At 42.2% G+C, this 25,751-nt stretch overlaps 1 protein-coding gene and 1 long non-coding RNA gene across 5 annotated transcripts in view; one reads left to right on the top strand and one right to left on the bottom strand.

Moving 5' to 3' along the window:
* On the bottom strand, positions 1–22,502 carry c2cd5 (C2 calcium dependent domain containing 5). 4 transcript variants are annotated; one of them, XM_030095349.1, is made up of 30 exons: positions 22,189–22,502; positions 21,626–21,734; positions 20,881–20,967; positions 20,575–20,746; positions 20,383–20,478; positions 19,982–20,137; positions 19,647–19,884; positions 16,685–16,845; positions 14,403–14,491; positions 14,077–14,112; positions 12,371–12,479; positions 10,177–10,230; positions 8,261–8,375; positions 8,070–8,177; positions 7,840–7,951; positions 7,673–7,752; positions 7,375–7,561; positions 7,140–7,304; positions 6,025–6,165; positions 5,696–5,759; positions 5,516–5,577; positions 5,325–5,423; positions 5,143–5,232; positions 4,960–5,038; positions 4,432–4,521; positions 3,914–3,949; positions 3,517–3,588; positions 2,136–2,329; positions 1,857–2,003; positions 1–1,769 (listed from the first exon to the last, which is right to left on the bottom strand). In XM_030095349.1, the coding sequence occupies exons 2-30, from the start codon at positions 21,713–21,715 to the stop codon at positions 1,644–1,646; spliced, it is 3,255 nt and encodes a 1,084-aa protein (XP_029951209.1). In that variant the 5' UTR covers positions 21,716–21,734; positions 22,189–22,502; the 3' UTR covers positions 1–1,643. The 4 variants fall into 4 exon arrangements, with proteins under 4 accessions (XP_029951209.1, XP_029951211.1, XP_029951210.1 ...); XM_030095351.1 differs by lacking the exons at positions 10,177–10,230; positions 14,077–14,112 and having other exon boundaries at positions 3,487–3,618; positions 8,079–8,177; XM_030095350.1 differs by lacking the exons at positions 10,177–10,230; positions 14,077–14,112 and having other exon boundaries at positions 3,487–3,618.
* Positions 9,001–25,751, top strand: part of LOC115391242 (uncharacterized) — a 20,410-nt gene continuing 3,659 nt past the window's right edge. Inside the window, exons 1-2 of the long non-coding RNA XR_003931754.1 lie at positions 9,001–9,115; positions 21,923–21,933. This is a non-coding gene — a long non-coding RNA (uncharacterized LOC115391242). The remainder of the gene's footprint in view (positions 9,116–21,922; positions 21,934–25,751) is intronic.

Genomic DNA, 25,751 nt, shown 5'->3' on the forward strand with positions numbered 1-25,751 from the left:
TTGGTTTGACTTGAGTTTATTGTGCAAGACTTACCAGGCAAGCATACAGGTTCATGGCAATAAAAAGTTGGTCTGCATGCTGTCCATCAAAAAGCCAAAGCATCCAAGTATATACATTCAAGTTTTAGACACAAATATAGGAAACTGATCACATAAAATGATTAGAGTACCACTAAATCTCCAACACAGTGACTCAAAAGAAAATCGTGAATTCATTGCACAAGCAAAGTGAGCTCTAAGATCCATAAATCTTTGTTACAAAAATACTCAATCTGATTCATGAGAACATTTACACAGTGTCTTTTCAGGGGGCGCCAACACTGAAAGATGCCCTTTTTCCAGCATAACCTGTAACATCAGTATCATAAGAAACAGTGACGAAGCTCCACAAACTTTTAGGAAATTTGACACAAACTTTTTGATTCATCAAGAAGAGGAAGTACATCGCATGAGAGGCAGGAGTAGCTTCAAAACACAGATCTGATGGTTTTAATAAAACATAAGCATCTCATAAAATTCATCCAAGGACACATCCTTGGTGCTTTTATTACAACCTATAGCTTTATTTAAATCCATTTGACATTATACCCATCACCATCATCCCCACTCACACCACAAGTAAATTTATTGAAATCAGACTTACTATGGATTTATCATTTTAAGAAAAATTAATAAACTCTAGTAGTTTTAATTAAAAAGAGCAAGTAGAGTACATGTTCCATCTCAACAGGGAACATTTTGGCCTGTTTGTTTTTGTGGATGCCAGTTTTTCAAATTGTCCTCATAAATAAAAACAAGACAAATCATCAGGATTTTAATCTTGTTGGAAGAAGTCATGTCTACAGGTTTACTGTCTTTGGGCAATACTGTGACCAAATGTAAAAAATATTCCCAAAACAACTTCAATACAAAATCTAAATAAGATAGGGAAAAAAAAGCCAACAGATTTAATATTTCCAACTATTTGAAACCCAGCATCCATTTCTAATGCAAACTGAACTTGCAGGAAAAGCTCCAGTCTGTTGAAATCCGAATACTCTCATGAGACAGACTCAGGCCAATCAGATCGGAAATAGAGAGGCTTTCAATCTGAAAGTTACCGAAAAATAAACAGGAGCGAACACTGCAGGAAAACTGGCTGTACTGAAATCATCCAGCTGTTGACAAGCATGTCCCTTTTAGTATGGCTGCTGGATGAAGTCTGCTATGTGTGGATGGACAAATTATTATTAGCTGCCTAAAGTGTCATTCATGCCCACACAGACGGATGGCCGCTGTACCGCAGTCGTCGGGTGACTTCAATATAAATGGCTGGAATACAGAGAACTAAATGCAGAGGGCTGATTCGGGGGAGTTTCACCCACAAGTTTTGTAAATACTCTCAAATCACCGAATTCTTAAGTATCTAAATCCATACCTTCTGCACAAATGCTCCCTTTAAACACAAACAACATAAAGAGAAACAGCCATCTGTCCCACATTAATACAGACTAAGTTTCCGAGTGCATTAGGAATTTTATCACTTTTGTCCAAACCTTTGGGTTTTGTTTGAGAGAGTTTTAAGGCAAATGATCATTCAGATTTGGACGGCTAGACTGAGATAGTTTCTTCAATCGGAGAGCATCTCCTGCAGAGCTTCACTGTCATGTCGCCCCATCAGTTCCACTTCCAGACGTCTGGCCGATGTTTGTCACGGAGGCTGCTGCTTCCTGGTCTGTTTCCCTGACGCAGATGACCGCATCTCCACTCACATTAATCAGACACTGAGCCTAAAGAAATAAAGAAATGCATAGGGATAAAGCTCAAGGACACTGCGATACAGTCTGTAAGGTGAGATAATACACGGCAGTCAGTACCTGGTTCTTGTTTGGGTTTTCCATGAACACACACTCCTTCATGCTGTAGGACACAACTGCATTGCCACCCAGTGCTGCTACGTGGGCTCGAACCATCGCAAACACCTCTGCTATGAACGAATGGAGGAAGCCGCTAACGCCGCCTTCCTGCAGAGTGCAAACATGCACACACTTTTTGTTTTAAGAGGAAAACCATTGAAAAACAGATTTCTTTGAGAGGCACCTATATGTGTCGTGTGAGCTCATGTGAGGAGAGTTCAGAGGAAGTGGAGCTCGTACTTCTCGCAATGACGTCGTCTCTCTGATGAAAAACATGTTGATGATCCCAAGGTACTTGATGATGCGCGTCCCGGGGAGGAAGGAGAGCGGCGTCATCTTCACCACGGTTACCGAGCTTCCCCCGAACGAGCGGCTGGAGCGCAGCGAGCGGGAGCGTCCCTCAGGCAGCGGACTGCTGCGCTCCAACGACGAGACTACAAGTTCAGACAGAGAGAGAGAGAGAGAGAGAGAGAGGAAGCGGAAACACAAGAGGGAGAGGAGGGGCAAATAGGAAATAGAGATACCAGAAGACACTCAAAAATGTTGCTAATTCAAAAAAATAAGAAGAAAAAGATACAAGGTTTAAAGAAAGAAGTGAAATATGCATGCAGTAATGCAATCCTATTAGTGTTTGGGGGAGCAGGAGTGGCAGGTGGGCACTTACATATCCATATGTTAGTCATCTGTGTATGCCAGACATATGTGTGAGTCGACATGCAGTGGCATGTGTGCGTGACGCCAAAACAATCACTTTTGGGAAGCGTGCGCGGCCATGCATGTCATGCGACTGAAGCAAGCAAGACAGTTACACGATGTCTGCAGACAGACACACAGACCTGGGCACAGCTGTTTACAGGTGCGAGTACAGTATTTAACAGTGAAGTACATGAGAGGATATTCCTATCTTGTTGGCGCTTGTGAAAGATCGAGAGCCGAGACACGGAGAGTGACAGACAGCTAATGAGCTGAGCACATGTACACAAGCTGGAGTGTGAAAGATGCTCCCTTCGTTTCACTGAGAAGTTACCTGGTGTGGCTTTAACATCCATCGACCGAGAGCCCTTTCAGAGCCACCCGTTATCCTGACTGTGCACAGGACTGACAATCATTCTAGCGCTAGCAGGAAGGCACTGTCACACTGTCACCATCACCATGGCATGATTACATGGTGTTGAAAAACAGTTCAATCAGAAGCTTCGCAAATCATTGGAAAATCAGCTTGAATCGATTCAAAAAGGCAAAAGCAGAAAAAAAAAAAAAGAAAGAAAGAAAATCCGGGTAATTGGTTGAATTGCAGCAAATCCATGTAGATTAACACAAGAGGGAGGTTGAAAAGTGATGCACGGAGTGCGAAGCAAACGTTTCCATTTGGATCAGTGTTTTTTTTTTGTTTTTTTTTTTTGTTTAAAGCCAAGCAGTTGCTTGTGGATCCCTCTGAGGGGCGGGGCCTCTTTCACACTCGAGCTCGAGAAAGCCAGTGCTGGATTTACAATGCTCCGCCCCCCAGCGGCATGCATTGGAGGGGTGTGTGAGTGTATGTCAGCGTGTGCGTGTGCACAAGACTGTGTTCTGTATTTGTGGGTATGATCACCAGGATGTGCTAGAGACTGTGTCCTCCTACTTGTCTTAACTGATCCTCGTCTTATGGTGTGAGCTTTCAGCCTAAGCAGCTCTAGCCAGGTGCTGCATCTGTCTGCAAAGGAACCGTAATCAACGGAGGCAGCTGGAGAAAACACAGACGCACACACACACACACACACACAGAAACGCACACACACGCAGCCCACACCCGAACATATACAAACGCAACAACAATGACAACAAGAACAAAAAAAAAAAAAAAAAACACAACAGGACACAAAAAACAAACAGAAGAACAGAAAAGAATAAAACTGGATGAGGTTCGGGAGCGGTGCAGGATAACTCTGTCCGAGACTAAAGGATGAAAAGTCAAAACAGGGCAGTGTAGTAGTTTTAGCAGCGGGTCGGGGGAGATTGTGGATGAGTTGGCCACTTACCTCTGGATGAGACGGCGGTGCTCTCTGGAACACCTGCTGTACATACGAACACACACACACACACACAATAGATCACCTTTACATTCAGCAGAGAGCCACATGGTTTCAGCTCAGAAGTCAAACCAGCTCTGGTTATTTACCTTCAACCCTCATCACAGCCCTAACGTTCACTACGTCAAAATCCTCTTTCAGCACTTGCCTTTTTTTTAAGTGTTATGTCTTCGATTCTGGAAGGAAAACCACTCTGCTTCACGTGCACAACGTCTCAGCTAAACAACAGCACACTGTCGTCTAAGACCACAGCAAAACAAAGCACCCAGGGCTACTGCACGCCACTGTTTATTTACCTGATCGAACCACGATCAGATGGTTTTGGCAGAGTTTTGCAGCAGGGGTGAATAAAGAGACTGTACCTGAGGTGTTAGTGGAGGAGATGAGCAATGCCTGTTATTAAAGCGGGGCTGAGGGGGTCGTTGAAGGAGGGGGGGGGGGGGGGTTAAAAAGCGGTTAAAGAATACCTGAGACTTTGGACGACGGCTGAGTGTTTGATGAAGAGTCTGCACACAACTCCAGAGGAAACTGCAGCTGCTCCTCAGTTTCACCGCAACCTGAAGAGATGCACTCAATCACATAAATGTTCCATGAAGACGTTTAACTATTCGGAGAAGCCTGAAAGGTTTCTTCTTCATCACTATGGAAATAGTTTCAAAGTGTTTTATGGATCTCTGTATGCAGTTTAAATATTAGCTTGTGGAAGATCACTTATTAGAGCAACACTGTCAATTATCACCTTTTAGATAATGGCTTGGAAATAGTTAAAAAAATCCAGCAGCGTTCACTTATACATTTCTCCTTTATATCCCAGAAAAAGTCAATTAAAAAAAACAGCAAATAACTGGTTAAATATAATAAATGAAATGCATGTAAATGATGAAGCATATCCAAGATGTTTCCAACAAAATGTCCATCATCACATCAAACTTAAAAAAAAAAAAAAAAAAAAAAAAAACCAGTCACAACAAAAAAACAAAAATTCTGAAACAGACCCTTGTTGGCTGGTTTGTCAGTCAGCTTGTCTTGAGTCTGATCCTTGTCAAAGGTCATGGCGACTGCCGTCACTGTGACCTGAGGGTTGAGCGACACGGACGAGAGGAAAGTTAATTTATAAGGATTTGATTATTGAGACGCAGCGTGTGCTTTTGTGAAGGAGATATCCTGAAATGTTTCACCTGTATGAGTTCATCCTCTGGCACGGCGACAGTGAAGTTGAGATGGCAAAGGCAGCAGGGGATCATCGAGCGCAGCTTAAAGTAAAAACTCTGCAACAAAGAGGATGCATTAGCCATGTGAAGCATGAGCATACAGTATAGGCATGGCGGTGTGAAGACCACGGTGTAAACACATCTCCTACCTTCAGCAGATTCTCACACAGGTCAGTGAAGATCTTGTTCAAGCCTTGATTAGTAAGATTGGCATGGCTCAATCTAAAGACTCTCACTGATGTAAACATCTGGGACACCGTAAAAGAAAGAAAAAAAAAAAAAGGCACATTTTATTTTTTCGTGTGAACAGTTTTAATTGAGGCACTCATTTCAGTTGTACCTGTATTCCTGAAGTCCAGTTATAAATCCCAGGCATGATCTCAGTGTTACAGCTGTAGAAGCCTAAAACCGAGGGAGCAGCAAGAACAAAGCAGAGAAATTAGTGAAGAGACTAATGACTCAGCACGTGGCGTGTGTGACGATGAGCTGCGGCTGCAGGAGAGTTATTGCATCCACATACCTGTAGGAGGAGATGAATCAGTGAGGAGCGAGTGGATGTCCTCCACAGCATCCGTATCATCAATCTACGGTAAAAGTGTAAACAGTGACTACCTCTTATAGAAATGAGTGCATACAACAGCAGTACAAATTGAAAATATCGACTGTTGTTCCACCCAAAATCCAAGCAGTTTTTTAATTTCAGTCAGAGGAAGAAAATGAAAATACTTTTAACTATTTTAATTAATCTGTCTTAATGTTGAGTCTTAGATTCTTCTTGTAGATTTCCCCAAGGTATTAATAATTCCTCCACCTCCCTCCCAATCAATACTGATTGGTATCGACACACACCTCCAGGACGAAGGCATCCTTTTTTCCGTGGGACAGATCCAGTTCTGACAGTTCGTCCGAGCTTTCCGAGTGTGAGCGCAGGAGTCTGGACCGCTGCCTCGGCTCGGGGATCGGAGAACCCACCATTTCTTCCGTCAGCTCCTGCAGAGAAAAGGCCGCAGCGCGTGAGCAGACTGGACGTCACAGTGAACACCAGACCACCTCCACATCTGTATCCCACATCTGCATCGGTAGTAGAGTAACTACGTTAGTAACACTCCACATGCTCACAGTCACTCAGTCTGCTTTACTTTCACGCACACACACACACACACACACACACATACACGCACTGTGTTAACTGTATCATGAATCTGGAGAAGTAATAATGAGTGACACAAACACACCCTAACGATAAATAAATGAGAGCGTGACTGGGCTGAGTGCACAGATACTTTCTGCCTTGGGAAGTGAATCTGATGTTGGTTCCCCATCACCCTGTTCCAGAAAGTCCCCAGTTAGGAGCTGTTACACAGTTGTACGACAGGTGATGGAGCGTCATGATTAATAGAGTGAATTGTTTGTCATGCTTCGCTGTGGCTCACAGCTAAAGGTTGACATGCTCAGTACCATGTTTGTGCCGCAGAACACCTCAGGGTCCAGGGCAAATAATTTCTTTAATGATCAAAGAAAGACAAGATGGGTAAGTTTCTCATGATTCACATAGAACAGACTGAATACTGACAGAAAAAGGCTGTATAAGATGTGTAACAAGATTACCGTACATGTTTTTAACAACAGAGAATAGCGGACACCCCGAAATGTATGTGCCTGTATAGGATTACCACTGTGTCTAATACACAGGTTCAAATAGTTTGAACTCTTTTCAAACTAGTTGCCTTACAACAATACAGAAAAATTAATGCAATTACAGATTTATATCCGTATAAAATATCAGTTTAACATAATCATTGTGTTGAGATGCAGGTAAATGAGAGAACGCCAGTCTCCCAAATGACGCCCTCACTAATGCAGTGCTACATCCAAAACACTGAAAACTGAATCTACTCTGATGAAAAGCCAAGCTCCACTTTCAATACTTCATTTACTATGAAAACAAGTGTAGAGTGTCTCACCGGAGGGTTTATCTGATAGAGCTCTTTGTTCTTGGCTATGGTGTCATTGATCCTTTTCTGAATAGTCAAGACGTGGTGCTCATTGCTCAGGTCACCCGGGGTCTTGCCAGCAATCTGGATGCCTCCAGGCGTAGGCAGGGCCGTCAGGTATACTCCTGTTGCAGACTGCAAACAAACAACCTCAGGACAGAGTTTCACCGAGGACATGAATGAAGGTTTAAAATGGCGGGCCTACCGCCAGGCCCAGGAGCATGTTCTCCCCGACGCTGATCTGGATGTGCAAGCCAAAGAGGGCGTTCATGCTCCGCAGCTTCAGTTTATTCATCAGCTGAGTGTGCAGCTCGTATTCCATGAAAGGCAGCAGGTTGGAGATCGCCGTCGCGTTCACTTCTCCCTGGGCTTTCTTCTTCAGGCGACACAGTCTGGAACATATTTAACATCGAGAATTAAAGTTATGATGACATTCAGTTGTCGTCCTGACCAAGATATGCTGAGGTCCATTAAATACGCTGACTGTATAAATGCTTTTTTACCTGGCCTGGATCAGGCAGCCTTTTCCAGTGACAGCTGCTTCTGGTGGAAGATCAATTGTTGTGAAAAGCACATCTGGAACCTTGGAGAGAGAAAAAAAAAGTGTTTGTATTTCATACTCTTTCAACATTTCAAACACTTTGGGGGAACGATTAACTGAACATTCTACCTTTTGCCGTCTGCAGTGGTAACAATAGGTGAGCTGGGCAGGAAATGGCATGTTGAGCTCATCGTACGGGATGTGGCAGAAGCCGCAGCTCGGCGGAGACGGCTCCTCAAACCTGGAAATTGAGATGAAGCATATTGGATCACTGTCCGTCAATCGGAGATGTGCGGACAATTCCGGAATTAAGACAATTGCGCAGTTTTTGAATTAAACCTATACAAACTTGCACACACGTAAATAACCTGTGGTCGGTGCTTCCTATGTCCAGGCAACCTTCACGCATGTATCGAGGATTCAGGATGGCTGCTGTGCCAGACGCTGACAAAATGCACACCTCCTCACTGCGGCGAGAAGACACGCGAGATCAAAGGAGAAAGGAAGTAGAACACCGAACCGTCTGTATATTCATGAGTGAGCTACATACCAAATGCTCGTGCTCTCACTGTATCCCACAACAGCGTGGCAACCGAGAGCTTTGGCATGAGACTTGATTTCCTGGCGAATCTCCTCCCACCAGGCGTCGCGCGTCTCTGGCTCATCTGCAAAACAAAACGCTCTAAATCGACCTTCAACAAAACATTTGCAAACTGTGTGCAGCACCTGACAAAACCTCAAACTGAAATCTAACTGATAGTACACCGACACAAAACACAGATGAAAAAAGAAAAAAAATCTTGAAAATTTCAAACACGCTAACAGAAGATTTCAGACAAATCTTGCATCTGCAGATTTGTGTCTCGACTCTTACCTAATCTAACTGCTTTTGACTTGTAGATAAGAAAGAAACAACAAACAATGCAGTTTGTGTTTTCCGATGAATAATGTGTTAAAAGGGTGTCAAAGCAAGGCAAAAAAAAAAAAAAAAAAAAAAAATCAGTTTGTAAAACAAAGTGACAAAGAAAACTGCTGATGAGAATCTGAGAATGATGATGAAGGCAGAGTCATCGCTTCCAGTAGTTAGTGGTGTGTGTTCTCAGTGGCATTCCTCATCTCTATGGTCTCTAAAACCGTTTGTCTCTCTTTACTTCTCTTTGTCTCCTTTCAGTCAGCTGCACTAATAGAAAGGACACAGAAAAGAAACACAGCCACTGGCCATTACATATTCTGGCTGTGATGGGATTTAATGAAGCTCCTGCTCGCTGGGATGAAAAATTGTTTCCTCTCCAAGTTACAAATATGTAAAATTCAAAAGAATTGAGCCTTCATCATACTTTGGCTAAACCACGGGTGTGTTTCAATAGTCTCATGAGGCTTTTCTATGTTAACAACAATCAGAAAAGTGTCATCTTCAAACAACAGATTTGAATCTTACTCGTGTTTTAGCTGAAGGTTTCTAACACTGGTCACTAGGAAAGCAACATTAGAGTATTGAGCCGCACCCCATGACTCCCTGGGAGGGGGAACATGCTGATGGAGCCCCAGAAAGACAGAAAGAGAGAGAAAATCAACTGCTGTGTCAGAAAAAGGAGGAGGGACGAATGAAGAAGGGGGGGGGGGGAGGATGGGCGCTCAAACTGAAAAGATGAAGAAGAATGACTGATGGTCAGGCATCAGGCCCACAGAGTGGGTTCCTTTAAAACCAGAAGCAGCATGTCATACAGGCACAGGCTCACCAACGTGCACGCTTATGACCATGTGCACGCTCATGGGCTGAGAAGGGCCATATTCATTTTCCAGAGTCCATCAAATGTAGTACAGTTTTATGTGAGAAAATTGTGAGTTATCATACCTCCAATGTGCCCCAACGCTTTCCTTTTTTTTTTCTCCCTATACCTACGTCCCAAGTTCACAGAATTGATCTCAAATGTCACCCACCCTTTCAATCGGCCTTCCATCCATCCATCCATCCCTCCGTTCTCTCCCAGTATGAATACGGCCCAGTGAGTTAGGAATGCACATGCCCAGTCAGTGGCTGTTTATGTCACAGAGTAAACCTCCTAAACCTCCTCTGGTCTAGACAGGTTTGACCACAATGCCAGTCCGGGAAGCGTTAGAAACAGCACTGGGACAACGTTAGGGAAGAGCTGCAGCTCCTCTGTGCAGCAGGATGAGCTGGGTGGCGAGGAGGAGGGGGGGAGGGGGGGGGATAGCCAGGCCAGGCTGGATGGGGTGGGGTGGGGACACGGGACATGCTCAACTCAGTTCAGCACACACTCACACAGATTAGAGAGAGGATGGCAGCTCACTGAACTCACTTGTTTTCAACTGCGTACTTACAGGCAGGCTTGCATTTATTTAGCAATACGTGTAAAAACCCGTTTGATTTTGAGGCATCGTGCACTTAATTTCACTGAGCTGCCATCGCTCCGTTGGGTGAGAGCAGTAAAAGGGGGGAAATACCTGCAGTGACACTATTCCAGTCTAGCAGTTTGTATGAGCGCGTGTTACCCAAGGCTGGGCCAGAACACACCGTTAGTACAGAAAAGAGAGAAAAAAAGAAAAGAAGAGACAGTCTAACAAACAAGCACAGCACAACAGCAGCACTCCACAGTCACCACGCAAAGACAGACAGCACTTCACATTCACCGTACAGAGACGAGCTAAATTTATGCCTACTAAAACAATCTCAAAGAAGACTGATGAAGAAAAGAGGAGAACAGAGATGAGTAGAAGCTTCAGGCTGAGAGCAACAGTTTGTAACAGGACCTAAGGAGGAGGAGACGCTATCAAACACTGAGAGATGCATGCAGCTGACGCTTCTGTTTGATGTGTATGCTCAGCTACTGAGCTTCATTTTAAACAGTGTTCACGTCAAAGTCTTTCTACAAAAATGTTTAGTATTTCTTGATACCACTTTAAAAATAAATGCACATTACTTTTTTATGTGTTAGCATTAAGTACTGCTGCTTTGAATTTAAAACCAAAACAACAAAAAGACCAATTTAAAATCAGGTTACATCAGTAGACAGTTTATCAGGCGGACTTAGGCTTTGCACTTCAGTTTGATCCAATAAAAAGAGGCACTCATTCCACTGTTGCATCACTATGGTCCATTTAAGGACATGTGGACAGTCACCTGCACCCTGGCATTAAACAAATGGACTCCTGTGCTTGTAAAATACGCTTTGGTATACTTGTGAAATCTGATGGCAGTGTGAAAAAAGAACAGAACAAAGTGCTTAAAACAGACCGAACACAGAATAGGACAGTCTTCTGAAGCGCTGAATCAGTGCTGTTTATCCCAAAGTATCGACATTTTGACTGCTTAATATATCTTATTGACTGTCAGCAGATTCCTGACTGATAAAGAAAAAAATACTATTTAGCTCAGCACACATCACAGAACATATGTCAGAGTTGTGGTTTGTGTTGGTCTGTTGTGAATAGCCAAACTGCCCCCCCCACCCCCCCTCAAAAAAAAAATTCATAACTTTCAGCAAAGCCTTTTTTTCTTCGTCTGTGTTGTGCTTGATTTTTTATGCTTGATTTTTTTTTTTTTTGCTTGATTTTGTGTGCAATGTGTGTGTAAACAGACAACTAAGTTGTTTATTTAAGGAAGAAATGGTTCAGCAAGCTGAACAGCAAAAAACACGATGCAGAGCTTGGATATTAAAAAAAAACAGTGGTCATAATTCTGCACTGTACATGACACTCTTTAATGAAAGACATTAAAACACAAAAATGATTGTTTTCATATGTTTCCAGTTTGAGTTTGACACGGGGAAAAGTTGCTGAGAAAACTGATTTCTTCAGAGATTCCATAATCTTTCTGAGGTAGCTCATATTTCCTTGTCCACCTCTGAAAAGAGCCTTGCTTATGCTGACTAGCCCATAATGATCAGCAGTACCCTTCCTCTAAAACTCTTAACGATTCATGACATTCAAGCTTCAGAAGAATTTTAAACCTGGAAAGGAAGGAAGCTCTGCAAATATATGACTGTCACCAAATCAAATCTAGCTGGAAGGTTTATTCAGCTGAAAATGAGGGGGTGCAGCACAGATTAAAACAATGTGTGTGATCACTCAATGCAGCAGAGCATATTAGCAGACATCTTTTATTGTCACCTGCAGCCAACAACATCAAATAACTGAAGTAGCAGGCAACACGTTGGAGCCATGCACCGTTCCACCCCCAGAGGGCAGCAGCAGAACACACAACACACCAAACAGTTTCTACTCACACATACACACACACACCTGACACAGCCGCTGCCTAACCAGAGAGGTGAAAGTAGTCCAAATCTAAGAAATTGTTGTGATACAAGTAATGAGAACCTGTCCTCACATTCATGTCCTACAAACTGCTGCGAGCACAGCAGCGGACTTTCAGTGCGACCAGGAACAGCTTTCACCTACTTTAAGACTCGTACATAACTGAAGTCTTTCGACGTGACGTTTCCAAACAGTGAGATGAATTGGGACTACGACCACACACGGCAAAACTTTGCAACACAAAGAGAATAATGGGTAGCATTGACTAACAGCCAGTGGACAACAAGACAAAAACACCCACAGGACGCTGTCGGTCAATGTAGGAGCTCACTCAGATTTCACAGGACAATGGACATGATGTGTTTGTGTGTGCCGAGCTCACCAGGGTTGTGTATACGGTCCAGTAATTTTACAGACCGGGCGCTGACCACTCCGCCAACGTGAACCAGAAAACCAGGTGGGAAGGATGTCAAGGTGAAGAAGGGGAACTCCTGCGAGTAGAAAACAGCTGTGTCACTGACAACAGGAAAAGACAGGCACTGGAATTTCTTATTGTTTAATTATCAGATCTACTGACATTGTTGTGAGTATGCACTGAGTTTTCTCCCTTATTAATAAAACTGATGTTATTTTCAACAATGTCTGTATAATATTTCAATAATGTGAGAGTTTATTAACTAAAATGATGATTTTTGTCAACCATTTCAATAGAATAAAATGTACAGATAACGGATACTGGATATAAAGCACTGAGCAAAAGTTTAAGCTATTTGTAAAATAATGCTAATCACAAACAATGTTTATTAGGATTTACTTTTCCACAGAACTGTAGATATGGCACATAAATTCCTGAGGTTTCTACAGTTTGCATTAAAGCTGCAAAAACAAATGACATCTAAAAGAGTAACAGCAAACATTTTCAAAGTTTGGAATAAATATGATCTTTGTTTACTCATTATTCAGGCAAAAACTGAAAAATCAAGCCCACCTTAAAAAAAAAGGAAATACTAGTTACTGAACAGCTTTGTGTCGGCTAAAATAACAAACGCATCAGGATAAGTGGCAACATGCAGTAAGGACTGAGTGTGATGGAGTCCACCCATGCAAGTCTTACCCTGAGGAATGCCCTACTCGCTGCATTCCACACAACACTTTTAAATAGACGTGAAGATTAAGAAATATATTGCGGAACTTTTTTCTCCACATTCTACCTAAGTGATTCATTCAGTTCCCTCTATATGAACATGCATTATGTAGGGTTTGGAGGTGAGAGTGAAGGACACACAGACAAAGTTGTTTGTAGCAGAGAATCAGTATTCTGGCTTACATGCTTCTCGTTCAGTGAACAGGGCAGCTGGTCCCTCTGCCTCCAGTCGAATAATGTGATGCAAAACCCATGCAATCACTCACAAGAGGAGCTACAGTTACATAAAATGCCTGTTTGCATCTTGATATTCAATCTATGTTGAAGACAGAAAACCCCGGGAGACGCAGTGATCTTCAACCATGCACGATGGTTTTGTGATGAACGCTACAGTGGGCAGAAATCAGGCAGAACTATCACTAGTTTCTTCTCCGGGGCTTCTACAAATGGAAGAAAGCAGCTTATTTGACTGACAGGTCCTTCCACTTAAGAGCCAGAAGGCAGGGATGAATTGATGAAGTGAGTGTGCTCGTTCCTGCTGTTGACACAGGAAGCCAGACGCAGACTCAAAAAAGGACGGAGGTTTTCAACACGAGTATCAAGACGACTCACACACAGTCACACACCCCTTCAGGCGCGAAGGGAAAACAACTCCTAGCCTCCGGCCCTCCGCCTAACATGTCTGTGACTGTTTCAGGGAGGGGTGGGTACCAAGCAAAACAAACAGGCTCACACAAGGACCCATTGCCATGTTGTTCAACCCAGCATAGACCCTCTAAAATCTACAAACAGCAGAGGAAGGGGGTCGGGTTAGGAGTTGAATAAGACTAGGTGGTGGCCATCAGTTTGGTTAAGGTGAGAGGGGAAAGGTGGAGCGAGAAAAAGAGAGAGAGAGAGAGAGGCAGAGAAAGAGGAAAAAAAGAATGCCACACAGATGAACATACCCTGGTGTTTAAAAATAACCCAGAGGAAGACGCTCCCTGAGTAGCACAAGTGGTCAAGAGGACAGAGAGATGGAACGTTACTTGGTCTTAAACGAACCTATTCCCATGTACGTTACAGATCTTTCACATGCAAATATGTGAAAAGCAGTGTGTGATCCCTCATGTAGAGAAACAGGGATGCTCATCAAACACTTCAACTGTGTCTTAGAGCAAAGTCGTTAAACCTGCCATGCTCGGTTCAGAATCTACAGCACATTATAGGGTCATACTGCATAAACTAGCAAATACATGTATGTGTCAAGCATGTGTTTTGGGTTTTACCGTACCCTCTGCTCAAGAGCAGTCTGAGTCTGCTGTCGTAGCAGAGTCTTCAGGGGCCCTGCCTCCTTGCCAGCACTGCCCCCGCTGCCCATTCCTGATCACAGAAGAGAGCATGTCGTCAATTTCAATACACAGGTTTACTGAAATGCCATTCTTATTCTAAATGTAGATTATTTCACTGTAATTTATGTGATTTTCACAAATCAAGAGAAGTAAGCATCCATTACCTCCCATAACAACTTACTTCAGAAATCAGCAAATCAATCTGCTTCACCTTAACCTCCGCCTTCTCTAACCGTGTTTTCAGGTGCGACACACATCAAACCACATGCTGGGCCAGAGGAATCCAGGAGGGGACAAGTAGTGTTGTCACATTGGGCTCTGGGCAGTTACAGCACGCATGCCGAGTTAATGTTTTTTTTGCTAACACCCGTCAGGATGATCTGAGTGTGAACTGCGTGCTCCTGTCGACCCAATACGCAGCCGTGACGCCAACACTTCAACCCATACAAGCTTTGGTTACTTGATGACACACAGCAGTCCTACTATACCGGAGGCTGCCAGCAGCAGGTCCTCAGTGAAGGACACGCTCTTTCTCAGCAAGGCAGAGTCTGAGCGGGTGGTGGAGGGAGGGGGCGGGGTGGTTGCTCTGGGGGCCGAGCCGTGGCCACAGACCACAGAGCCAGAACCAGGAAGGGACAGGGTGTCTGTGGAGAGGGTGGGGGAGCTGGGGCAGAGAAAGATCCCAGGCCTGCGTCTCACTGGCTGGGGGTCCACTGTCCAGCAGAAAAACACATATACTGAGAATAGACAGAAAGCCACGATGGGCAGAAACACAAAAACCAAAGAGGAGAGGGGATGCGGAGAAGCGTATCAAAGGATAAAGAGACCAAGTCAGAGAAGTAGTGATCCAGTGTTTTAGTGGAGGATTTATCGTAAGAACTTTGTTTTGCTGTTCAGTAGCATATTAGGCATTACGCTTCCCCTGGCCGGGGCTCACTGGCCCCTCATTGGTTACAGCTCTCAAGCAACTGACCATGCATGTAGTGACTGCTGTCGTATTGCCAGCGGAGTTGCCCCGTCTTGACTTTTTCTGCTAAATCTATTAACATATTAATAAATGTGAACTCACAATCTGAGGCAACAGCCAACCACAACAAGCAGCTCCTTTCGGGTTAATCTGTAAGCCTTGCTCACTCTTTTTGGCTGTTACTTCACCTGCAGGATAATTTTCAGCTTGTTTGTGCTAAGAAAGCTAAAAACACTGTGCTTGTGTCGAATGTTGCAGCCGCAGCTTAAGAACTGACCATCAATAAAATTGCAACTCTGATCAGTGTGGGGACCACAAGCATCAACTCTAGCGAAGGTCCAAGTTGTGACCCAGCACTCCAGCAACAAAACAAAGGGGGGTATCAGTGACCACTCTGACTGGACCTAAATGCCATCTATATGACTGATTATTATACTTTTTATTACTATATAACTATTAAAAACACATAGCTGGTATTTTATTTCTTACGTCAGACAAACTAATTAAGAGTTTGAGGAAAGAAGCGTCTCATTCCAAATGGAAATGAGGGACATGATGCAGGAAGGAAGGATAGCTCAAACCAAATTAAAGAAACGGGGGGGGGCTACATTAACAGCTAGATGATAAAGAAAAACAGAACTGAGAAGGAAACTTGAAAAACAAAGGTAAAAGTGTAGAAAGAGAGTAAAGCAGAGGTGGACTGGGGGACTGCTGGTCCATTTTTGAGGGCATTGCACGGCTGTAGTTTCATAAAAGCTCTTAAGGCACAAGATTGAGCTAATGTGTGCTCAAGCTGTTCTTGGGGCAGAGTTTAACCAAACTTACCGTTTCTTCAATGATTAACTATAATGGCTGCTAATGAAGATGTGACCTTAGATCCACAACAGTTCCCATGAGACACAGTGCTTCTACTACTACAACATCAGGGGGGACTGAGAATTACAGAGATCTGGTGTGTTTTTTCCACACAAGCCATGTTTAGAATTTTTACAAAAAAAATGATATTAGTTTTAGATGAAGTGTGTGAAAAAGAAGCCACACCAGGCCACTGAGGACAGGTGAGGAGCAGAACATGGCTAAATAGTTACAATACAAATTACAATGACGTAACTTTAAAAATGAAAATGTAAATAAAATAACTTAATGAATTGAAAGAAAAAAGAAAAAAAAAAAAGACCATCACAGCAGCACCACAGTGAAGTGTGGGAGAAGGGAGGGATGAGAGTGGGAAAAGGGGACGGGGCCAAGTATTCTTACCCGTCTTGGGCGTCAAACTGAGGTCTGTGTCTGATGATGAGGACTGGCGGCTGCATGGCTTGGAGGGAGAGAAGGGGGGAGGAGAGGAGGAGGAGGTGGGGAGGGCTCTGAAAGGGGTAGGCGGGCCGGAGGACGAGGGCAGATCCTCACCAAATACCGGCCTGCCAGGAGAACATGACACATACACGCACACATGTCAGTCGCCACCACAACCTCCCAGCGTTTGAATGTGTGTATGTGTGTGTGTGGGAGGGTGGGTCGGCGTTGTCGTTGGGTGGTCAGGGGACTTTTTAATGTGCGGTTTGTTTGCTATGGGTTAGGTGCTTCTCGGGTGCTATGGATGGCTGGAGAACGAAAAATAAGGCAGGCGTGAAAAAGCAAAAAAGAAAAAGCACACACACGCACATATACACACACAGAAACACAACTGTAACTAAAGAAAGCAACACGGCAAAACACAAAAAAGGTCAGAATCAACAGAGGGAGGCAGGCTGAAGCACGTGTCCCAGTAGAGTGAAGCAAAGGTCAGGTAACTGTAGGGAGATCACAGGCCCTTCCTCAGAAATGCACGAAGCTGCAGCTGGGAAACCCCGACTGCCCATCCCAGAAAAACTGGCACAAGACAAGCGGAAGAATTTTCTGGGTTCTTTCTTTTTTTTTTCCCCCCCAGAGTTTAATCTTTGACAGAGTCAAACGGGTCTGCCTGACTTCTTTTCCTGGGTGCTTTTGCATACATTCCAGCTGAAATGTTGCTGTGTGGCCATCGTTCCCTCCATGAGCCAAATATGATTCACTGTTTCTCAAAAAGCATCACCCTCATCTATTAGTGTTTGAAAATTTCGCTTTCCCCTGCACTTATTCCCTTCCCTGCCTCTGCGTACCAGTGAAGATGAGTGTGGGGACAGAGACAGAGAAGTTCTGGGACAGTCTCTGGGAGCTGCAGGCCGAATGCACGGGGCTGTTGTGGGTGGAGCGGCATCCGTGGGCAAGGGGAGACCTGGGCCAGTCAGCACACAGAGAGAGAGAGAGAGAGAGAGAGAGAGAAAGAGAGAGAGAGAGAGGGAAAGAGGCGGGACCAATTTGGACACACGCAGTGAGAAACGTCACCAATCCAAATGTAGGCAGAAGAAGAAGAAAGAGATGCACACAAGAACCAAGACAACACGACATTGCAGTACAGTGAAAAAGGAGACAAAAAAGGAAAAGAACGGCAAAAAGAGGGGCTTTTTACACTCCGTCTTTTTGCCCTGTTATGCCATTTAAAGTCATGTGAAAGCCACAGGAAACTCCGTTCATAACTGTCAGCTACAGATCACAGTCTCACACACAGATCAAGGATCTACACAGCGAAAAATGGGAGACAAAAGCTCAAACAGGCACAATAATAAGCAGTCACAGAGAGTCTAGCCTGGATACAGAGTTTAAAAATAGATCCCTGCTTAAGAAGAAGAAGCAGCCCCCATTATGGCAAAAGAGATAACTGGTTCACAATAATCTGCAAAAAAAAAATAATAATAATAATTTGAGAAAAAAGGATAATTCTGAGTTATAAAAAAATAGACTTTTTCTTTTGTACTTATTAAAGCTAAATTACTTGTGTGAAGGTCAGAGGAATAAAAATGTCAGCTCAATATGGAAGGTGATGAAAGGAGGCTTTAGCCAAGCTAAAACGAATAATACTTAATTCAAACGAGACATCTGCACTGCAGTGAGTGACGGTTGTTCAGAGGAGCATCATTCAAACACTATTAAACAAAATGAATGTCAGCTTTGAATGAAAAAATACAAAAGGGATCACAACACTTTTCCATGTTTACACTCACAAAGTTGTGATTTTCTTTTTTTCCCCCCATAGAGTTAATGCATGTTTTGTATTCCACTATGAAAAGATTGGACACATAATGCATCAGTCTCTCAACAGAGGAGATTTACCCTCTTATGATCAACATGCCTGGATCTGTTTGGATTATATGGCTGTAGAATTGTCAAAAATTGTGCGATGTGTGTGTGCTTTTGTTCTTTTTCACTTAAACTTTCAAGATAAGGGAATTATGAGTTTCTGGTTGTTCCCCATTGGTGAAGAGTGTCTCTGATCAGACAGCTGTACTATATATGCAAAAAAAAGCAGCTTTTCTAATAAGAGTATAAAGGCCAAATATAAGGGTCAAAGTTGTCTGCAAATTGTACAAGATAAGAAAACACAGTGGGCAATGACACCAATATTGGGTTGTACATCTTTCCTCTGACCCATTACAAGGCCGAAAACTTTAGTAAATGATTTGCCAACTAAAAACTGATCACTCAAGCTTATATCACTTCTAGAAAATATTTTTGCCATTATATAAATTTTTCATGAAAGATGCTCACATCCCCATACACACAATCAAACACGCATACAGTGACAGTGAAATATGCTTCAAAATTGCAAAAAAGAGGAACACATGCAGTCGAGCACAGTTATGTTTGTACTAAATGCAGATTATCACACAAACAGCAGGGAAGAGCAGAACAAAGTGAGAGGTTAGAGGCTGAGCAGAACACGTGTGTGCTAGATACTAAACGACGCAGCACTAGAACATGCAGTGGCAGAGCGGAAAGCCATGCAAGAGGGGTCTAAAAGAACAGACAAGGGAGGAGGGGGGTTGAGGATGGCCGTGTGTGTGTGTGTGTGCACTGTACATGTGTGTGTCTCAGGTTATGTAGTGTGCTGTTAGTTTTCCGATGCAATACACAAGACGTAAACTGTGAGGGGATATTACAGATACTGAGACACACACACACAGGGGGTAACTGATAGGCTGGGCACAAACTTATATACAGTACATTCTGCTCATACACGCTCGCTCTCATGCACACACTGATTTGATAGTCGCTGCTCATTCTTACAAACTACTTCTACAGTGAAACTTGCACACACACAAAAAAGATAGTGTTCATGCTTGTGTTGTTGCTTCATACTCACTCCTTTCCATCCTTTGAAGGAGAATTGCAGGCGTTAGAAGCAGGAGCTGTGTTCGGGTGCGTGTGTGTGTTCGTGTTGGGTGCACTTCCGAAGCTGATTTTATCCAGTGTGCAGGCGGTTCCAATGGCCCGGACCACCAGGCCCGACTCCCCCTCCAGGTCAAAACACTGCAAGTAGCCCACCACTGCATTCCCACCCATCTCCAGTACCTTCAACCCTATTTTCCGCTGCAGTTCCCCTGAAGAGACCAATAGCCACGTTAGCAAGACAGGACAATGGAGAGAACACAATTCCTGTCCCTAAAATTACATTTGAATGAATCTGAATATTCTTACCAGACATGAGGGAAATGAGTCTCTGACGAGCCTCATTGGACGCTCGGGGAGTTCTAATACGGTCGATCCACTGATACTCCGGATCTTCGTTCACCACGAGTTCCTCTACAAACCCATGCACCATAGCTGCTCGGTAGCACCTTGGTATGGACGTTGCTGTTGTGCACAATCAAAAAAACCACACAGTTAAAGGAGCTGCATAGGAGTTACCATAATGTGCAGGTTATCAGAATTCCAGGTTGTTTGTTGTTGCATTCTTGTTAAGCTACATTGGACAATCAAGTTAAGAAATTAAACAACATAATTACAATATTCTATAAGATTGGATTTTTAATGCACTGCATATTGGTGATCCTAATGAAAAATATTTTAATGTGAACTAATAATAAAGTCACACATACTGCAGAAAAACTTGACTCCGCATGATGACTGTCTGAAGCGATTCAAATCATTGAAGAGCTCCACTTTCACAAGAACATTGATCTCGCCACGAATACCTGATGACAAATAATAAAGGAAAAAACAATGAAGGAAGGAATTACAGTGAGAATTATAGCTGGAATTATCACAGTTCGATTAACAAAATCTTGTACCATGGATTGTATCATAGATGGGAAACCAGCCAGAGATGACAGAAGCAGCCTCACTGTACAGCAGCGGGTCGATATCAATGTACACTTTGCCGATAGCATCGTTTGCACTGTAAGTGTCGTGGTCCAATACTGTAATCTGCAAAGGCTCATCCTGCAAGTCCTCATCATCAACCTAGGAAAAAAAGAGAGAGGAGAAAAAAGGGCACCGTCAACAAGAGAGATCAGAAACAGTGATGCTATGGGCACTCTTTATTGCATTATGTTATGTAACTAAAATAATAACAACAGCACTCCTGATCTTCTTACCTCAAATTTAAACCATTCTGAATTCCACTGTGGATTGAGAGATTTTGGACAGACATCTGTTTTGAAGGTTGTGTTTCCAAATTTGACCTGGGGTAAAAAGAATATATGTTTAAGTGCATAGATTACCACTCACATATGAAGAGCGGGGGGATTATGATTGGACTTTTCACTTCACTCAATCAATGCTGAACTTGAAAAGAATCAGAAAATTGGAGTTCAAAAAGAAATAATTCTAATAATGTCAACAGCTCAACTGAGCCAAAAAGGTTTAAAAAAGACCTGATAATATAAAACCACAAAACATCCAGCAGATAAATCCAAGATGGAAAAGTTCAAAGACAATTTAAAGACAAACAGTAGAAAAACATTTTTACTCAAAATATAATGAAATCGCAAAAAGAATAGGCTTTAATATATACACTATGTCATTTTTGAACAACACAAACATGCCAGCAAGTTTTATTTTCTGTTTTACAATGCATATCTACAAGTGCATCTTAAAAAATAGATTACTTTTGAAAGAGTACATTGTTTTTCCCCCAGTTATCTATAGCTATAATCTATATGCCAAAACTCATATTTAAAACATAAAAAAATTGCAAACATTAGAATATTTCAAAAAAACTGTATGACTTTCATGAATTGTAATAATAAATGAATGATTGTAAAAGGAACATCTTCTGATATATTGGTGTTGTATGTTGTTACCAAAGTGAATGGATTCATTCAAAGTGTCCTCACTCACCTCCACAAAAGCATCTGTCAGGTCACTAGCTCTGTCCATCACAGGCAAGTGGCGTCCTGCCACTATTTTGGCCTTCAGTTTCCCAGGCATGATTCAACTTGAAGTCGATCTGAAGATAAATACCAAACCATGAATGCATCAGCAGTTTTTCAGGTTCTAAGTGGCACCAGCCAGAGCTGCTGTCACAGTTCAAACCGAGGAGAGGGCATGTGTTGTTGACAGTGTGGACAGTCTCTTCCTGTGTTTACAAGCTCAATAGCAAGCATGCTAACTTGCCTCAGCTAAACAAGGAATGAGATCTAATCGCTGTTATAGCTTGTGAAACCAGAGAGAATATATTTAGCAGGCGTTTGAAAACACGACAGCAGCTATCAGTTAGCCAGAGAGTGCTAGCGAAGCAAAGCTAGCAGGAAAAGCCACTTAAGTTAACTGCATTGCAGTCAAAATCTCTTTAGCTCTAGTTACCTGATCGGCCATGTTTTTACAAATCATGCAGCAAAGCCACCACCTACGGAACATCATAGGAACCCAACTGCCCCTAGCTTACACATTATTAGCCTTACCGGTGCTATAATATGGATAGACAGCTGTCAACGCGGCGGTAGGCTCGTTTTACTCCGACATAATTGCTGACAGCCCACCGTTCGTCTGACCTCCGTGTCTCTCCCATACCACGAGACGTTGGTTCACGCTTCACCTCACGGGAAAGTATTGCTTAAGTCGACAGAAAACGCCACATTGTACGATAATACAGACACTGCTACACGTGTACGAGTGACAACGTCCACCTATTAGTCGCTCCAGGAGCGCGCGGTTAGCGCGTGAAACCGACGGCTGGGGTGACAACGATGAAACCGATGATGAATGAGATGTCAGGGGTTACACTGTGCTGCCTTCAAGGTATCCTCGTAAAATGGGAATTTCATCCAAACTTCCGATGCGCATCGTGCGCTCAATTCATATCCATTCAAGATATGGAAGATAATGTTTATTTATACATTCTCCTTGGCAAGCTTGAAACAAATAAACACAAAAAAAGGAAACGAGAAGATTTTTAGTCTGTTGTATGGCAATTCACTTGAGTAACTTGCTGGGAGAGCATTCATCACAGTGGTCAGAAAAGGCATCTTTAAGACTTGTGTGCGCATGCGCAGTGACGATCTCCTTCATGCCCCGGGTGAGGTGTTGTTAATTTTAGCTGATCAATAAATTGATTTGCCCAGTTTTTGTTTTGATTTTTCCACCTACATAAAATGTTTCATCATATTGTATCTTTATATAGTCAGGAACAGAAATCTTAAAGTCTGCAAATTTTCATTTTTCCAATATTTTTTTAAATGTCACCAGAAATGGTTACTGATTTTGCACAAGTCCTTTTTACTTTTGAAACCACAACTGACTGCTGAGTCCATCCACAGTAAGAATTTATATTTGCACAAACATAGGTGTGCATTTCCTATAACCAGTCAGCTTTTAATTTGAAGAGGGAATTCCCTTAAAGTCTCAATAATGTGTTTGAACAATTTCATACAAGTCAATTGAATTGAATGCCTCACATTGAAACTACAGTTAGATGTGGTTAAAAAGGATCAGTTGCACTGTTTAGTTTAAAAAAAGTTTAAGTTTACTTGAGAATTTTTTTCTCATCTCTTTTCGTGAGCAAATTTACTCATTGAGTACACTTTATAGTTGGGTACAATTTTTTAATAGCTGTTAGCACAAATTCATAGCACTCTTATTTGCATATTATGTCTGTTTACTTTATTTGGGAGAAAGTAAAATTATATATAGGTCATAAAATCCTCCTAGAACTGAATCTTACGCAGTTATGGACTGGCAATCTGTCCAGGGTGTACGTTTCCCTTTACCCAATGTTAGTCTGAGTATTTTTTTCTTATCAAAAGCAAATAGTTTTGTCTTCCAGGGTAATGATGAATATGCTTGACTCAGCAATTGGTGAGACAGCCAGAACTCTCACAAATGATCTATGATAGTTTATTTTCCTCTTAAACAGCTTCAGGAAAGATTGTTCCAGACAAATTTCAAGTGAGCTGTTTTTTTTCCTGAGAAAAAGACTAAATAAGTCAGCTGTCTTCTCAGTGACTGCTTAAAGTGAACTATTTCATTCAACCAAATTCAACACGTCATTTTCCGAGAAGCGTTTTGTTTATAACTCTATTTGTTGTGACTTGTAGGAGATGATTGCTCAATTCATACCAAGAGCTGCTTGAAACATTTTGTAATTAGAAAGAGTTGAGAAGAAAACCCCTACATTTTTTCCACTCAGTTTTACATTAGCATACATTGTCTTTTACTGCGCTTTGTAAAAAGCTTAATCCTATGCGCTTTGTCATTTTGACCCTTGTGCCAAAAGGATTTGCTTGAATTAAATCACAGAGCCCACAGGTTGTCACTTGTGTCCACTGGAGAGAGACAGATATGCTGGTATTTTTAGCATGTATGCATCTATGAAGACAAATGGTTGTGCCATCCTTGGCACCGCGAGGAGATATTAGGTTACATGTACGTGACTGTTTATATGTGTCAATACAATGACCTCCTCTTCGATGGACTTATTTAAACCATTTTCTCCCTATACAGCTGGAATGTATTTAGGATTAAATTTTAGATATTATAAGTGTGAGTGTGTAGAATTTGTGCAAAATGTCATTGAGGAAAGTGTTCACCCTAAAATAGATGTAGCTTTGTTTAACCTAATGCTATATAAGAAAATAGCATGCTGCTGTTCACGTGGCCTCACAAAACATATTGTCACTCTGCCATAAACCAAACAGGAGTCAGACGATGGTGACACCACCGAGGACAACACTTTCCGACCTTTAAAGGATGACAACAGCTATGTGCCTCCAAAAAGAAAAAAAATATGATTTAAGGATTTAAAAAAAAACATTTAAGGAACCTTTTTTCATCTGTTTTATTATAATCAAGAATGATTACATTCAGAAAGGGGAACTTTAAGAGCGTTAAAGTCTCATATATAAACACAAGAGGTCAACTTAGAAAAAAGGTAATAATCATAAACTTGGTCCTTTTCAGAGGTGATGACAGTCCAAACAGCCACCACATGCTTTCACAGAAATCCCACATAAATCTGTAAACACCCAGTAACAAACAGGAGAAATATTGGCTTTGCAGTTAACGCGGCCACCTGACATCAAAGAGGCGTCCTGTGACTGAATCTCAGCAGTGCTGTTTGTTTTCCAGACCAGTCTCAAGTGAACGACCTGAGACATACTGTGCAGCAGGTTCACTGAATAATAATCATAAATACACCACAACATACATTTCTCACTGTCATCATACTGATGACGCTCCTTTGGGTATGAGGCTTGTTGTTCTCTTGGTCAGTTTACTGAAAATTATGACGCTTGTTGGCACAACATTAAACACCTGACAAAGTTCTCTCTTTTTTTTCCCAAAACAGATTTTAGGTTTTCTGCAGTGTTTCTGTGTTCGAACGGTGTATGTTCTCACATAAAAAAAAAAAAAACTAAAAAAAAGTTGGAACCCTTTGCCACATACAGTTTATAACAGGATACTTTTTTTAATATTAAACTTCCCATGGATATTTAAATTGCTCAATAAATAATAATGTCAGGGTGAGTCGGTGCTCCGTGTTGTGTGGATGGCAGGCATAGCAGTAGAAAGGTTAGCCTATTGAATATAGTAACGTGACATCTGGTGCTGGGCGCCAGAAAGACCTGTCAAGTTTGTTTTTTGTTTTTGTTTTTTTCAGGCAGAGGGTGTATATCAAAATGATATTTAGACTTGTTTAGATATTATGATGAACAAAATCACGAGTATGAATGAATAGTCTCTGTGCATTTGACATTTTTGTAAGTAATGAGACAGTTTTGGATCCAAGCAACAAAATGGAAAATACTTTAAATACTTTATTTCGTCATTTGAGGTAGAACCTTTTCTCTGTTTTTTGGGGGGGTTGAATTATCCTCTCCTCCAAAGAGGTAACAATATCTGGCAGTAAAACCTTTTTGAGATTACAGGAGAGTTTTACTGTTAATCCTGATGACAGATCAATAATTTCTGACAGAGATCTGAGAGGTGGGCCTACACCAGCTGTGAACGTAGCTGCAAAAAACATGAA

Source organism: Salarias fasciatus, chromosome 7 (assembly GCF_902148845.1).
Source record: "Salarias fasciatus chromosome 7, fSalaFa1.1, whole genome shotgun sequence".
Taxonomy (NCBI): Eukaryota; Metazoa; Chordata; class Actinopteri; order Blenniiformes; family Blenniidae; genus Salarias; species Salarias fasciatus.

Bases quoted from the DNA above. Each gene is read 5' to 3' on its own strand.
- c2cd5 (XM_030095349.1), bottom strand. From the start codon at position 21,715: ATGCCTGGGAAACTGAAGGCCAAAATAGTGGCAGGACGCCACTTGCCT. The intron at 20,747-20,880 runs GTAAGAAGATCA...TTTTTTTCCTAG, and splicing joins CAGAATGGTTTAAATTTGAG to GTTGATGATGAGGACTTGCA. The intron at 19,885-19,981 runs GTAAGAATATTC...TGGTCTCTTCAG, and splicing joins ACTCATTTCCCTCATGTCTG to GGGAACTGCAGCGGAAAATA.